At 49.1% G+C, this 16,459-nt stretch overlaps 1 protein-coding gene across 7 annotated transcripts in view; it reads left to right on the top strand.

Annotated features, from left to right (window-relative positions):
- LOC143961945 (uncharacterized) overlaps nt 1-16,459 on the top strand; it is a 208,777-nt gene that overhangs the window by 100,258 nt on the left and 92,060 nt on the right. Inside the window, exons 13-14 of one of the 7 annotated variants that reach the window (XM_077471283.1) lie at nt 6,805-6,911; nt 9,297-9,573. The exons of the other annotated variants lie outside the window; for them this stretch is intronic. Coding sequence (XP_077327409.1) covers nt 6,805-6,911; nt 9,297-9,444 — 255 coding nt within the window. The 3' untranslated portion in view covers nt 9,445-9,573. Of the gene's footprint in view, nt 1-6,804; nt 6,912-9,296; nt 9,574-16,459 lie in introns of those variants that run through there. 7 annotated transcript variants of the gene reach the window in all.

The following is a 16,459-nucleotide window of genomic DNA, read 5'->3' on the forward strand; positions in this document are numbered from 1 at the left end:
CTGGTAACTTGGTATAGGGTGCTACGGTACATAGGCTTGAGTGCGGTACAGTCTGCTGTTCTGTAAGGACCGCTATCGGTCCACAATAGATAGGGTTGACGTGCACCACTGCTGACCGCTGCCCTATACTGCAGCAGTCCTTCAGCGGTATAGGGACTGACGTACAGTCTGCTAAACACTAATACACAACCTGCTTGGTCCACAAAAGTTCTTATAAGGACTGGTAACTTGGTATAGGGTGCTACGGTACATAGGCTTGAGTGCGGTACAGTCTGCTGTTCTGTAAGGACCGCTATCGGTCCACAATAGATAGGGTTGACGTGCACCACTGCTGACCGCTCACCTATACTGCAGCAGTCCTTCAGCGGTATAGGGACTGACGTACAGTCTGCTAATCACTAACACACAACCTGCTTGTTCCACAAAAGTTCTTATAAGGACTGGTAACTTGGTATAGGGTGCTACGGTACATAGGCTTGAGTGCGGTACAGTCTGCTGTTCTGTAAGGACCGCTATCGGTCCACAATAGATAGGGTTGACGTGCACCACTGCTGACCGCTGCCCTATACTGCAGCAGTCCTTCAGCGGTATAGGGACTGACGTACAGTCTGCTAAACACTAATACACAACCTGCTTGGTCCACAAAAGTTCTTATAAGGACTGGTAACTTGGTATAGGGTGCTACGGTACATAGGCTTGAGTGCGGTACAGTCTGCTGTTCTGTAAGGACCGCTATCGGTCCACAATAGATAGGGTTGACGTGCACCACTGCTGACCGCTGCCCTATACTGCAGCAGTCCTTCAGCGGTATAGGGACTGACGTACAGTCTGCTAAACACTAATACACAACCTGCTTGGTCCACAAAAGTTCTTATAAGGACTGGTAACTTGGTATAGGGTGCTACGGTACATAGGCTTGAGTGCGGTACAGTCTGCTGTTCTGTAAGGACCGCTATCGGTCCACAATAGATAGGGTTGACGTGCACCACTGCTGACCGCTCACCTATACTGCAGCAGTCCTTCAGCGGTATAGGGACTAAGAGTTTTGTCACAGGGTCATTTAAAAAATGACATGCAGAGGAAGAGGCAGGCCCTTCCGCAGGGGTGGTAGGGGTAGGGCAGGAGCAACAGGCTTGAGCCAAAGTGGGAAGTTGCAGAAGGTGCGTTCAATTACTTTAAAGGATGCACCAGACTTGGTTGAGTGGCTCGCTCAGCCTTACTCTTCTGCACCCTCCTCATCCTCTCGATCTGCACCCTCTTCTTCACTCTCTGCTATGTGCACCCCCAAAGACACTACCACCAACAACACGACCACCACCACCACCACCACATACCTTCCGCTTGAGTCACTGGAATTATTTTCCGATCCATATCAAGAGGACATTTCTGATGCGCAGCCACTCTTGGTATTGGATCAGGAAGAGGAGGTAGCAACAAGCGCTACTCAGCAGTCTGACGCCAGTACCCAGATCAGCCCAAGGAGGAGGTTGGTCCCCGGTGTTGCTGCCTACTCTACTTATAGCGGTGGGGAAGGTGACGTTGATGATGACGTGTCTAGTGATGTCACGTGGGTGCCCACAAGAGAGGAAGAGGAGGGGAGTTCAGAGGGAGATATGGACCAGCAGATAGGGAGGAGAAGCAGCAATGACTTACATTGCACAGCAGGGACAAAGCAGACTGCAAATGTATCAGGAGCGAGTCATCGACCATGTACGGTCACATCTGGCGCTCCCAGGACACCGGCACATGGCTCCGCAGTGTGGGCTTTTTTTAACGTGTCCGCTGCTGACAATAGCGTTGCCATCTGCAATCTTTGCAGTCAACGCGTTAGTCGCGGTAAGCCCAATACTCACCTAGGGACGACCGCCTTAAGAAGGCACATGAGCAGCCATCACCGAGCCCAGTGGGAGCAACGGAACACACAAAGCCACACTGCAGGCTCTCACCGTCCAGCCTCGTCTTCTACTTCTCCTTCTCCTCTCTCCTCACAATTGTCCTCCACTCCACCTTCCATCACGCCAAGCTCACATTTTTCTGCAAAAAGGCAGGCTTCCGTGGGCCTAATGTTTGAGCGTAAAAAAATGATGACGCCGGATAACCCTCTTGCCCAACGGTTGGCGGCTGGCTTGTCAGAACTCATAGCCCGCCAACTACTGCCATATAAACTGGTGGACTCGGAGGCCTTTCGCAAATTTGTGGCCATTGGAACACCACAATGGAAGGTCCCAGGAAGGAAGTATTTCTCAGAGAAGGGCATCCCAGAGCTATATGGCCATGTTCAGCGGCAAGTGAATGTATCTCTGGCACACAGTGTCGGTGCCAAGATACATCTGACCACAGACACGTGGTCTAGCAAACACGGGCAGGGAAGGTATATCAGTTTTACTGCCCACTGGGTGAACCTTCTGACGGCCGTCAAGCATGTAACCCGTGGCACCCGTGTAGATTTGGTTTTACCGCCACGGATTGCATGCAGGCCTGACTCTTCTTCTCCTCCTCCTACTCCATCCTCCTCCCTCTCCTCCTCAGCTGCCTCCTCCTTTTCCGCTGCTAGCGTCTCTTCCACTGCACCGCCCAAGCTCCCCAGAACCTATTCCACATGCCAGGTGAGACGTTGCCATGCCGTGCTGCGTCTGTTGTGCCTGGAAGCAAAGAGCCACACTGGCCCGGCACTCCTTTCAGCTTTGCGTTCACAGGCAGATGAGTGGCTAACACCGCTCAATTTGACAGTTGGTAAAGTGGTGTGTGACAACGGTGCCAATCTGCTTAGCGCATTGAAACAGGGCAAAATCACGCACGTGCCGTGCATGGCACACGTCTTAAACTTGGTCGTGCAGCGATTCCTTGTCAAATACCCTGGGGTCCAGGACATCTTGCGGCAGGCAAGGAAAATCTCGGCCCATTTCAGAAGATCTTACACGGCCATGGCTCGCCTTGCTGACATTCAGCGGCGACACCATCTGCCGGTCAGACGTCTTATTTGCGATTGCCCGACGCGATGGAACTCAACCTTCTATATGCTTGATAGGCTGCTCCAGCAGAAACGTGCAGTTAACGTCTACCTGTATGAACTCTGCGAAAGAAACGGTTCTGGGGAGCTGGGTTTTTTTTCACCGCGCCAGTGGCTGCTCATGCGCGACACATGCAGACTTCTGCGGCCATTTGAGGAGATCACCAAACTGGTCAGTCGCAGCCATGGCGCCATCAGTGACATGGTACCTTATGCCTTCTTTCTGGAGCGTGCATTGCGTCGTGTCATTGATCAGGCTGTGGAGGAGCAGGAGCGGGAAGATGAGGAAGTCGCAATGCTGGATGAATTCCCAGGGGGGGCTACTCTATCTGAGACAAGTCAACAACAGGAGTCTGATGAGGAGTCAGAGGAGGATGGTGCCGGGGCGGATGAGCAGGAGCAAGAAGAGCATGCTTTAAACCTTTCTGGGATCCCTGTTGTGCGAGGATGGGGAGAGGAGAATGAAGAGGACGACATTATCCTGGATGATGAGCAGGAGCCAGGCCACCACACCGCTTCCACTTTAGTGCAAATGGGGGCCTTCATGCTCCAGTGTTTTAATAGGGACCCCCGTATAAAAAGCATGAGGGTCAAGGACCAGTACTGGGTGGCAACGTACTTAGACCCCCGGTACAAACACAAAATGGCGGAAATGTTACCGCCGTCGCAGAGGGCTGTCAGAATGCAGCACTTCCAGGCCTTGCTTCGAGAAATGCTGCATTCTGCTTTTGCGTGCGCTGGCAGAGGAGCAATTCCCACTCCCAGAGAAGGATTTGCGGGTACCAATCCAACAGCGCCTGCAAGAAGAGGCCGGTTTGAAGATGTGTTGGTGACTTCGGATATGAGGTCATTCTTTCAGCCGACCCATCGACAGGTGTCATCCGGATCCAGCATCAGGGAACGCCTAGACCGTCAGGTGTCCGACTACATTGGGTTAACGGCCGATGTGGACGCTCTGAGGAGTGATGAACCCCTAGACTACTGGGTGGGCAGGCTTGACCTCTGGCCAGAGCTTGCCCAATTTGCAATCGAACTGTTGGCTTGCCCCTCATCCAGTGTCCTGTCCGAAAGGACGTTCAGCGCAGCAGGGGGGATTGTGACCGATAAGCGTACTCGCCTAGCTCACCACAGTGTTAACTACCTCACATTTCTAAAAATGAATGAGGCATGGATCTCGGAGGAATTCAACACATGTGATCAGTAGACCATGTATATGTCTATAAACAATTTTTGGAATCAAGCACACAGACCTTCTTAATTCATTTGGCTCACTTCCCTGACCCAAAAAAGCACACCGTACTATATGCCCCTACCCTCCTCTTTGAAGAGGTTGAGCGGTGTCATATTTCTACTGGGGCTGCTTATTATGAGGGGTTCCCACCATCCCTGTGCTGTGCTGACTTCCTCCTGGGTGTTCTTATTATGAGGGGCTCCCACCATCCCTGTGCTGTGCTGACTTCCTCCTGGGGGTTCTTATTATGAGGGGATCACACCATCCCTGTGCTGTGCTGACTTCCTCCTGGGGCTGCTTACGGTGCTGCTGTCAGCGCTGTATGTCACGGAGCTGCTGTCAGCGCTGTATGTCACGGAGCTGCTGTCAGCGCTGTATGTCACGGAGCTGCTGTCAGCGCTGTATGTCACGGAGCTGCTGTCAGCGCTGTATGTCACGGAGCTGCTGTCAGCGCTGTATGTCACGGAGCTGCTGTCAGCGCTGTATGTCACGGAGCTGCTGTCAGCGCTGTATGTCACGGAGCTGCTGTCAGCGCTGTATGTCACGGAGCTGCTGTCAGCGCTGTATGTCACGGAGCTGCTGTCAGCGCTGTATGTCACGGTGCTGCTGTCAGCGCTGTATGTCACGGAGCTGCTGTCAGCGCTGTATGTCACGGAGCTGCTGTCAGTGCTGTATGTCACGGAGCTGCTGTCAGCGCTGTATGTCACGGAGCTGCTGTCAGCGCTGTATGTCACGGAGCTGCTGTCAGCGCTGTATGTCACGGTGCTGCTGTCAGCGCTGTATGTCACGGAGCTGCTGTCAGCGCTGTATGTCACGGAGCTGCTGTCAGCGCTGTATGTCACGGAGCTGCTGTCAGCGCTGTATGTCACGGAGCTGCTGTCAGCGCTGTATGTCACGGAGCTGCTGTCAGCGCTGTATGTCACGGTGCTGATGTCAGTGCTCTGTATTACGGTGCTGCTGTCAGTGCTCTGTATCTCCTGCACCCTCTTGTTTGCCTACCCTGGTCCCTGACCTTCCCTCTCCTCCATTGCCTTCATTAGCTCCATAGTCCTGAATTGTCAGAACAATTTCCCAAATAAAAAAAAAATGCTTGTAGTTATCGATCCCAAATTCACCTCATACATGTATTATGCTATTGTCCAGGTGGTGGGACTACGTGCTACCCCCTAATAATTACCCCGTGGCCGCAAATTCGACCTAAAGGTTTGCGAAATTCGCCTCCCATTGAAGTCAATGGAGCCCGCGGCGAACGGTCGTTTTCGCGAACGTTTGTGTCCGTTCGCGTTTCGCGTTCGCGAAACGTCCCGTCGGAAGTTCGTCCATCACTAGTCACCACGTTCTTGACGATCGGATTTTGGTGCGATCGCGTGTACGCAAGACAGTTTCAGAGTTTATTACGACGGGAAAACTGGTCGTGTGTACACGGCATTACACATTCTTCGAAACAGCTAGCTGGTGGAGAGTAGCACCAAAGAACACCTATCTTAAGAGAAACACGAAGTTGCCTATTTTTGACGTCTCCCTATAAAATTGTGAGTTTTTAGGCTCTCATGCTGACTCTGGCTTTTGGTGTTTTTGAGTCACCGACCTGGGATAAGGGTTCATCTATGGATACCAGTGGGCTAATGTAACAGCCATCAATCTGATATATTTAGTAGGAGGTCAGCAGTTACCCCCCCCCCCCTGTGTTTTTATTATGGCAAATTTACTTTAAAATCATTTTCAGTGGAAATATGTTTCCTTTTTTAGAATGAATTGGTTTCTAGGCATGATCCTCAGTTGCCATGGGGTTATGTTCAGGACCGTCTTTAATATTGATTGGACCCTGGGCAAAACTTTCCTTGTTGAGATTACTGTACAGTAATACTGCTCACTGATTCGTTGCTAGAGGTTACAGTACATCATCTCCTCATTCCAGGGGTCATGCTATACATATGGATGCCGCCTTTATTTACATATCTATGCAGCTATTTACATATGAATGCCGGTTATTTACATGTAAACACAGGGCCTGCAGGTGAACCATCTGTACACAACATTAGGGCAGAGCTGGGAAGCATTAGTAGCAGCACTTCACACTGAGATATCAGGACACAGCAAGAGACAAGGACATTTAAACTGGGATAGTTGGCAAGTATGAGGCAGCTGCTTTGGGGCCCACAACAATGACAGGGCCCAGGGCAGCTGCCCCTTTTGCCCTGCCTTAAAAACGGCCCTGGTTATGTTGGATCGCCACACATTGTCAAAACTATGCTTTTCTAGAGTACATTTCCCTGCCTCTCCCTTTTTCAACCTTGACCTTGCTGTCCATTTTCTAAGGCTAACCTCAGTGGTGTCACGAGCCTGGAGGTGGGTCATACCATGACTGTGTCTCCAGGGGTGGATTACATTTGTGTTGAGGTGTGAAGTGTTCTCACCATTTTAGTGGATTTCCACCCCAGTTCCCCAGTTTCCTATCCAACCCCTAAAATATAGTGGTAGCCCAACTGTCATGTGACCTAATCAGCCATTGTGTGTATAATAATTAATCTTCTATCAATTTCTATATTTTGTCTTTCTTAAGAATTTTCTGCGTGGGATTGCAAACCAAAAATCCTTTTGGATCGGTCTAACGGATGCGGATGGAACCTGGAGATGGGTGGATGGAACGCCTTATGACATAACTCCAAAGTAAGACACAATATCAGAATCCTTCTCACATATCTGGTTCTTTCTTCAGCAGTACTTCTACTCTAAAGCCTCATACACACGGTCGGACTTTGTACAAACTTTCCCGTGGACTTTTGTACAAAGGGCGTGGTCCACAAGTTTGTATTGCATACACACGGTCGGACTTTTTGACAACAAACACGAACGTAATGACGTCACAACGTACTGACACCGCTTCAAAAGAGGATGTTCAATGACTCCAGCGCCACCTTTGGTCAACTTCTGTATTGTAGTCTGATCGTTTGCATAGGCTCTGAGCATGCGTGTTTGTACCTTGTACAAAAGTCCGATGCCTTTGCGTACACACGGTCGGACTTTGCTCCTTCGGACTTCTGTTGTCAAAAAGTTTGTCCGTTCGCACAGCCAACAAAAGTCTGATGAAAACAGAAAAAGTTTGTCCGATGGAGCGTACACACGGTCGGATGTTGCTCCAAAACAGCTAATTTGCATGTTTGTTGTCAAAAAGTCCGACCGTGTGTACGGGCCTTTAGTAATGTGTCCCTCAGACCAACGTCTCTTCAATGCACATATCTTCAATCCCATCAATGCACACAGCTCCTCATTATTGCACACAGCTCCTCATTATTGCACACGGCTCCTCATTATTGCACACGGCTCCTCATTATTGCACACAGCTCCTCATTATTGCACACGGCTCCTCATTATTGCACACAGCTCCTCATTATTGCACACGGCTCCTCATTATTGCACACAGCTCCTCATTATTGCACACGGCTCCTCATTATTGCACACAGCTCCTCATTATTGCACACGGCTCCTCATTATTGCACACAGCTCCTCATTATTGCACACGGCTCCTCATTATTGCACACAGCTCCTCATTATTGCACACGGCTCCTCATTATTGCACACAGCTCCTCATTATTGCACACGGCTCCTCATTATTGCACACGGCTCCTCATTATTGCACACAGCTGCTCATTATTGCACACGGCTCCTCATTATTGCACACAGCTCCTCATTATTGCACACAGCTCCTCATTATTGCACACAACTCCTCATTATTGCACACAACTCCTCATTATTGCACACAACTCCTCATTATTGCACACAACTCCTCATTATTGCACACAACTCCTCTTCAATGCACACAGTGATACTGGCTCACACCCGTCTCCAAAATGGAAAGAAGGACATCAATTTTATTTGGGTACGACGTCACACAATTATCAGTTAAAGCAACACAGTGCCGTATTGCAAAAAATGGGCTGGTCATTAAGGGAGTAAATCCTTTCCGGTGGTTAAAAATGCTTTTAAACGCACACGAGTTACCACGTTTACAAGCATTTGGCATTTGAAAGGGGGGATATGACCACCATGTTCAAATATATAAGGGGTCCATATAGTGAACTTGGTGTTGAGTTATTCACTTTAAGGTCATCGCTGAGGACATGGGGGCACTCTTTACGTCTAGAGGAAAAGAGATTTAATCTCCAAATACAGAAAGGATTCTTCACAGTAAGAGCTGTGAAAAGGTGGAATAGACTCCCTCTAGAGGTGGTTCCTGCCAGCTCAGTGGATTGCTTTAAGAAGGGCCTGGATTCTTTCCCAAATGTACAGAATATAACTGGGTACTAACATTTATAGGTAAAGTCGATCCAGGGAAAATCCGATTGTCTCTCGGGGGGAACAGGAAGGATTTTTTTTTCCTCTGCTGTAAACAAGATGGATCATGCTTTGCTGGGGGTTTTCGCCTTCCTCTGGGTCATCTGTGGGTATAGGATTGTGTATATGGGATTGTATGAATTTTTTATTTATGTTTATTGATTGAACTAGGTGAACTTGTGTCTTTTTTCAACCTGACTAACTATGTAACTATATATAAAAGAGGTGGAAATATCACTTCTATAGAGGATGCTCCGCTCTCACCTAACAGGGGGCCAAACGTGCCAAAGTTTGGGCATTCTTCCTAACAGCCTAGGTATAGGCCAAACCATTGGCTAATCCCTACTCCTCACTTTAGGGAAAGAGTGGAGGGAAATAACTCCTCACATCGGCCAATAGGTAAAGGAGTAAAGGGGAAGAACTTCTCACATGGGGAAGGACCTGGAGGAAAGAACTCTTTACATATTCAGTCAGGGAAAGAAGAGGGGGAAGAACTCATCACATACAGTAGCTAGGGGCTGTGTATGTATGGAGTTGGCCATCACTGATCTAACCCCAGTAGATTGTACCATCACATTGTAGTGTGTGGTCAGCACTCTTGCAATCCATCACAGTAGTTGGGCTCACACCTTGAAGATCTAACACTATAGCATTTCCCAGGTCCCAGTTCTGCTCAATTCCTGCCTTGGTCTAATCACTATTGTCTCCTCTGTCCTTCAGGTTCTGGGAGCAGAGTCAGCCCGATGATTGGACGGGTCATGGTCTGGGAGGAGGGGAAGATTGTGCCCAGTTAAAGAATGGAGATGACTGGAATGATGCTCGCTGTTCTATAAAAGCAGAGTACATCTGTGAAAAGAAGATCTTCTGATATGGACTGAACGCAGACCTTCAGTCCCTTTTTCATCTTTCCATCTATTAAATCTTCTACCCTTGTTGTTGTTTTAACTTTGGAAAGTAAAACATTTTTTTTCTGCCAGTAAATCCCTTATACAGCTCACTTCCTGTTTCTTGTCTGGTCATTAGCCTAGGCTTATGACATCATGCATAGCTCTCTCTCTCTCTCTCACTCTAGTGAGAGTTTGCCAGGAAGGGAGGGGGGGGGGGGGCAAGTCATAAGAGGGCCAATGAGAGCTGCAGAGCTGGTTGTGTGCCTCTGTGTGTCTGTGTAAATCCAGGTGAACTGGCAGCAACTTCAGCTGCCCACAGTTAAAATGAAAGCAGCTAGACTTTTTGCAGTATATTTGGCAAGTACAGAATCACAGTATATATAAAACTATATGCAAAGTGGTTGGAGGGAAGCTTGGCAAAGATGTTTGTATTACAAATTATGTGAGAAGACTGAGGTTCCTCTTGAAAGACGTCAGAGGACATCTGATGTCTCTACCTTTTTCGTCATCATACTACGGCCATATAGAATCTGCTACTGTATAAAATAATGCTGCAGGATATGCTGGGACTTGTTCTTCTTCCAGACTAGGAGGATCTCAGAGCGTCCGATCTGCAGTTTTCAATTGGAACTCCAGCCTTGTCTTTAGTCTTGAACAGTTGTATAGGGTCCTGTATTTCACCACAAACTCTGAGCTTCAAAATGTGCATTAGAAGCTAGAGAAAATTGAGTGCTGTCCGTGATACTTTTTTTATTTGCACTAACATAAAAATTTTCAGGACAAGCTTTTGGGGTATGTCCCCTTCATCAAGCAAAATCATTAGAAGCTACAAAGAGTCAGATAGAGCCCCATCTCATTTCTTGGTTGGAGGAGGTCCCGCGTCACCTAGGCCTTTCCTCCCCAGCCAGACTGTCCCTGACCCACCACAAGTCATTCATTGAATTTCATTTCTTTAAAACATGGAGGCTCAGCATCATATGTGGGTGTTATCGAGGGTGATCTGCATGAAAACGAGTGCGTCCCCCTCTTTCTTGAGACCATTCCACAACATGGGGGGGTTAACCTGCCAGAGGGGGACGAGACCTTTAGCCACTTCAATACCAAGCACTTCCATCCCCTTCCTGCCCAGGCCAATTTTCAGCTTTCAGCGCTCTCACACTTTGAATGACAATTGCGCTGTCATGCAATGCTGTACACATGACATTTTTAATAATTATTTTTTTACATAAATAGAGCATTTTTTTTTCATTGCTGTTATAAAACGTTGCAAATTGTTCTTCATAAATGTAGGCCAAAATGTATTCCCTTTTTGGAAAGTAGACATTCCAAGGTTTTTAATAGGGATGAGCCCACAGTTCGTCTCGAACATCAGGTTTTCTCTGAATTGTGACCGTTATGGGGCGTTTGCGGGAAATTTGAGTGCCCGGGGAACGCCCCATAATGCTCTTTGAGATTGCAGTGCATTGACGGCTGCTAATTGGCCAAAGCATGCACCTGACCTGCATGCTTTGGCCAATCACAGCGATCTCTGCTGTGAGAGGCCAATCATGGTTCAGGGGGCTAAGTCCATGCCCCACACTATGTAAGGCTACTTATATAGCGACCGTACATAGTGTAATGAATGAGAGCATCAAAATTACATGTCTAAAGGAAAAAAATGATTTTAAATTGTATTGTATTGTAACGTATTGTCGGATCACGGCAATATATATAAAAATCATTGAAAAAAAATGTGAGTCCTCCCCCCAGTCCATTACCAGGCCCTTCAGGGCACACAACCTGGAAGGCCGCAGGAAAATGATGGGGGGGGGGGAACGAGAGAGTGCCAGGCCACATGTCCTCAACATGGGGAGGGTGCTTTGGGGTCCCCCCAAAGCACCTTGTCCCTATGTTGATGGGGACAAGGGCCTCATCCCCACAACCCTTGCCCGATGGTTGTGGGGGTCTGCAGGCCGGGGGCTAATCGGAATCTGGAAGTCCCCTTTAGAAAGGGGGTCCCCAGATGCCGCCCCCTATGCGAATGGGTATGGGGTACATTGTACCCCTACCCATTCGCCAAAAAGTGTCAAAAAATAAAAAAATGACAAGAAACAGTTTTGGACAGCTCTAAGGATGGCGCTTGTCCGCAGTGGCATCTAGAGAGGAAGTCAAGAGGAACATGGTTCTTCTATGGTTTGCTGAGTCACTGGGGAAGCGGATTGGATGCTGCTGCCCCATGTTACTCCAACAGCCATAATGGGTCAAGCAGAGTTTATTTTAGGCCACACAAGGAGAAACATGTATCGGCACATTTGTGAGCTTGAGCAGGCGCGCACACACACATGTGCACGTACTGGTGTCAAACGGCCTATTCAAAAAAAGTAATGACATGAACACATTTCTGAGTGGTCTTTCAGGTTGTTCCTGTTTACCTGTGCCCTTATCCGTTTCCTGCCTACCTGTGTTTGACCCAGCTTTACCTGTACCCACCTCTGGATTTCAGTCTGCCTACCTGTAACCTCGGCTTGTGTTTGACTCTGCTCCTGTCTCATGCTCTTGTACCTCGCTGCCCAATTGTGTACCAAACCCAGCTTTTATCCTGTTCCTGCTTCAGTCTTGTGTTCCTGTACCTGCACTGCCCAGCTCTTGATAACCCCCTGGCTTATGTTCTGGCTACACTCCTGCCTACTGATCAGGCATCACAGAGTTCAAGTTTGCAGTGCCTGTCCATAGCTCTCAACTGTCCCTGATTTGGAGAAATGTCCCTCTGTCCCTCATTTCTCCTCATGTGTCTCTCATTTTGGTCTGATCTATATAGATGTATATCAAATGCACTTTTTTTTTTATCAAATAGTGTTTTCCAGTGCTAAACCTTTCATCTGATTTCTAACTTGCTGCATTTGCCAATTCCAAATGCCAATATAAAGGAATAGTAGTGGTAAAAAAAAAAGCACTTGTGGGTTTAACCGATCTCGTTTTTGTTGGGCAATTCTCCTTTAAGGGGGCGTAGCAAGGGGTGTGTCCTATGCCTACATACTTTTGCTGATAGGTGTCCCTCATTCCCATCTCAAAAAGTTGGGAGGTATGCCTGTCTGGTGATCTACGGGCATCAGGTTCCTGTCGAGCTCCAGCTGGTGCCACCTGCTATAACGGCCCTCGTGCCACTCTGTGGCCTACATTCCCTGTCATCTCTATTGTGTGTTGGACAGGAGGTGCAAGAGAAGCCCCCCTCTACAGCTTGATCTCTATCAGGTACGTGGCAGCACGTGTCCACAGACTCCGTGAACTGGCTGACATTTATCAAAATGAATCAGTCCTAGATTAGTAACAGATATCAAGCCCCTGATGCCGATGTTGCTGATTAAGTGCTTTCTGGACATGGAATCTCTGATAGACCGCCTAGGCTGCCTAGTTTTGTGGATATTGATTTCATCTGAAAGAAATTTTTTGGTGTAGGTTTTATGTACACATTTAATGCTCAAGGACCAATTTTTCCACACCTAATTGACAGGCGCATATCGTTTCAATTTTTGACAGCAAGGCAAATTCTTGCTTTCATGAAGATTACCTCTATAGGGTTACGGACTGCCAAAGAGACACCAGAATTTATCCAAAAAAATGTCTAATCTTGTTCCATGTGCACTACATTGTGGCCTCATCATAGAGACTGGCTCCCCAACCCACTGTTTACAAAATAAAGAAAACTTGAAGAGAAAATTTAATTTTTTGGCTTTATAAATGCAATTATTGCTGCAGAAGCTTCTATACACAGTACAGATGTCACTTTACAGGCAGACTAAGGGGACCCCCCCCCCCCCGCACTATATGTAAAGGAATTTTTAATTTTTATTGTTATTTCTTATTTTTATGGTCTCACTGATTATTTTTTTAATGATTTCAGTAAATCACTGCTCATTTCAAAATGATGTTTTTTACAAACTTTGTGTTCATTGATTCATTTCCCCCAGGGCAATATCCGGACCCCCATAACCATTATATGCCAAATGACTTGCATGTAAGCATTCAAAATGAGCACTTTTGATTTTTACAGTTCTGGTCCCAAAGATTTCAGTGGGGTTCATTATTCGGGTTCCGAATTTTTGCAATGCTTGAAAGTTTTGCCGTGAACTGAACCGGATGTCGTCGGCCCATGTCTATACTACGGTAAACTTGCAGTAACACACTGAAATATACTATGGTAAATGTGCAGCAATGCACTGAAATATACTGCAGGGAACCTGTGCTGCAATATAAACTGACACTGAAGTAAAAACAAATGGTCACATTACACTCACACTGAACTATCCCTAGATTCACACTAAACTGAAACTTTACAGTGCCAATAGAATCAGAATAGCACACTAACTGTCTAATATCATTGAACAGAGTGCTGTTCTATCTCTCTCCGTGCCACTATCACACTACAAATGGCCACTATGGAAAGAATAATTTTATAGTGTGGGGTGGGTCCAGGCCTGGACTGGGCATTTTAGACTGCGCAGCCAACTTTTATGTGTCAGTAGACATTCGCGGGGGTGCCTGGTGTCGGTCTTCCACACTATAGTGTGCAGGGACACTGTGATACAATGATTACAGTGCCCCTTTACTGTGCCGTCCCCTTTATATTACAGTGCCCCAGTCCTATTGTGGCCATACAATGCTAGTGCTGTCTGACTCCTGTTGTGCCCACACTGCCCAGTGACACTGACCTGCTCTCACTCTCTGGTGGTGCTGGACAGTGTGTCTCACTTTCTGGTGGTGCGGGTACAGCGTTGCTCTCTCCCTCTCTCTGGTGGTGTGGGTACAGTGTGGCTTTCTCTGGTGGTATGGGTAAATTGTGGCTCTCTCTGGTGGTGCAGGTACAGCGTGGCTCTCGCTCTCTGGTGGTGCGGGTACAGCGTGATTCTTGTGGCTCTCTTTGGTGGTGTCGGTACAGCGTGGCTCTCTCTGGTGGTCTGGGTACAGCATGGCTCTCTCTGGTGGTACGGGTACAGCATGGCTCTGTCTCTCTGGTGGTGCGGGTACACCATGGCTCTCCTGGCTCTCTCCGGTGGAGCGGGCACAGCTTGGCTCTCTCTGATGGTGCAGGTACAGCGTGGCTCTCTCTCTGGTTATATGGGTACAGCGTGGCTCTCTCTGGTGGTGCAGGTACAGCGTGGCTCTCACTCTCTCTGGTGGTGTGGCTACAGTGTGGCTCTCTCTGGTGGTGCGGGTACAGCGTGACTCTCTCCCTCTCTCTGGTGGTGTGGGTACAGTGTGGCTTTCTCTGGTGGTGTGGGTACATTGTGGCTCTCTCTGGTGGTGCAGGTACAGCGTGGCTCTCGCTCTCTGGTGGTGCGGGTACAGCGTGACTCTCTCCCTCTCTCTGGTGGTGTGGGTACAGTGTGGCTTTCTCTGGTGGTGTGGGTACATTGTGGCTCTCTCTGGTGGTGCAGGTACAGCGTGGCTCTCGCTCTCTGGTGGTGCAGGTACAGCGTGATTCTTGTGGCTCTCTTTGGTGGTGTTGGTACAGCGTGGCTCTCTCTGGTGGTCTGGGTACAGCATGGCTCTCTCGGGTGGTACGGGTACAGCATGGCTCTGTCTCTCTGGTGGTGCGGGTACACCATGGCTCTCCTGGCTCTCTCTGGTGGAGCGGGCACAGCTTGGCTCTCTCTGATGGTGCAGGTACAGCATGGCTCTCTCTCTGGTTATGTGGGTACAGCGTGGCTCTCTCAGGTGGTGCAGGTACAGCGTGGCTCTCACTCTCTCTGGTGGTGTGGCTACAGTGTGGCTCTCTCTGGTGGTGCGGGTACAGCGTGGCTCTCTCTGGTGGTGCAGGTACAGCGTGGCTCTCTCTGGTGGTGTGGGTACATTGTGGCTCTCACCCTCTGGTGGTGCGGGTACAGCGTGACTCTTGTGGCTCTCTCTGGTGGTGTGGTACAACGTGGATCTCTCTGGTGCTGCAGGCACATTGTGGCTCTCGCCCTCTGGTGGTGAGGGTACAGCGTGACTCTTGTGGCTCTCTCTGGTGGTGTGGTACAACGTGGCTCTCTCTGGTGGTGCGGGTACAGCATGGCTCTCTCTCTGGTTATGTGGGTACAGCGTGGCTCTTGTGACTCTCTCCGGTGGTGTGGTACAGTGTGTCTCTCTCTCTGGTGGTGCGGGTATAGTGTGTCTCTCTCTGGTGGTGCAGGTACAGCGTGGCTCTCTCTCTCTGGTTATGTGAGTACAGCGTGGCTCTTGTGGCTCTCTCTGGTGGTGAGGGTACAGTGTGGTTCTCTCTCTGGTGGTGCAGGTACAGCATGGCTCTCTTTGGTGGTGCTGGGGCTATTAGTTCCCCCAGCACAGTCCTCTCTTTTTCCTTGTCTTCTGTAGTAGCTGCTGCAGTGTAGCACTCCTCAGCTTGTTTCCAGGTTTTCTCTTTTGTCCCCAGCAGAGTGCATGCTGGGGACTGTAGCTGGCTCCCTGCTGCAAACAAATGGGCCACCAATCTCTGGGACTACATTTCCCATGATGCCCCTCTAGTTTCTTCTGATTGGCCCTTCGCTGTGACGAATGGAGATGGAAGAAGAACAGGTAGGACACGTTCTCTTCTCCCGTGCTGCTGACATGAGAAGGGGGGTGAGCGAGGGAAACATCCTGACAGCGGCCCGCAGCTCTCCCCCCCCTTGCCTCACCCTGCAGACGCCCCTGGCTGGAGGAGGAGGAACAGTCCATAGGAGCGGAGCACGGAACTGAGGCTGAGCTGTGTGTGAGAGAGACACACAGCTCAGCCCATGCAGCCTCTAGTTCCGCCGGAGAAGACACAGGCATGGCGCACAATGGCAGGGGATATTTGCTTCCGTTCTGTTGGGAGAACCAGAACATGTCCTCCAGGCTCCAGTGCTGTGCTGCAACTCTAATTACACTATCGGTCAGACGGAGTGGCTGCCTGAGACTGAGTTACATGCTGCAGCTTGCAGAGCATGCCGATGTGGGGGGAAACCAGCGGCTGGGCGACCTAGGCAGTTGCCTAGTTTGCCTAGTGCTAGCAATAGC

This window comes from Lithobates pipiens, unplaced genomic scaffold (assembly GCF_037356315.1).
Source record: "Lithobates pipiens isolate NorthernLeopardFrog02 unplaced genomic scaffold, aLitPip1_a1.2 Scaffold_8, whole genome shotgun sequence".
Taxonomy (NCBI): domain Eukaryota; kingdom Metazoa; phylum Chordata; class Amphibia; order Anura; family Ranidae; genus Lithobates; species Lithobates pipiens.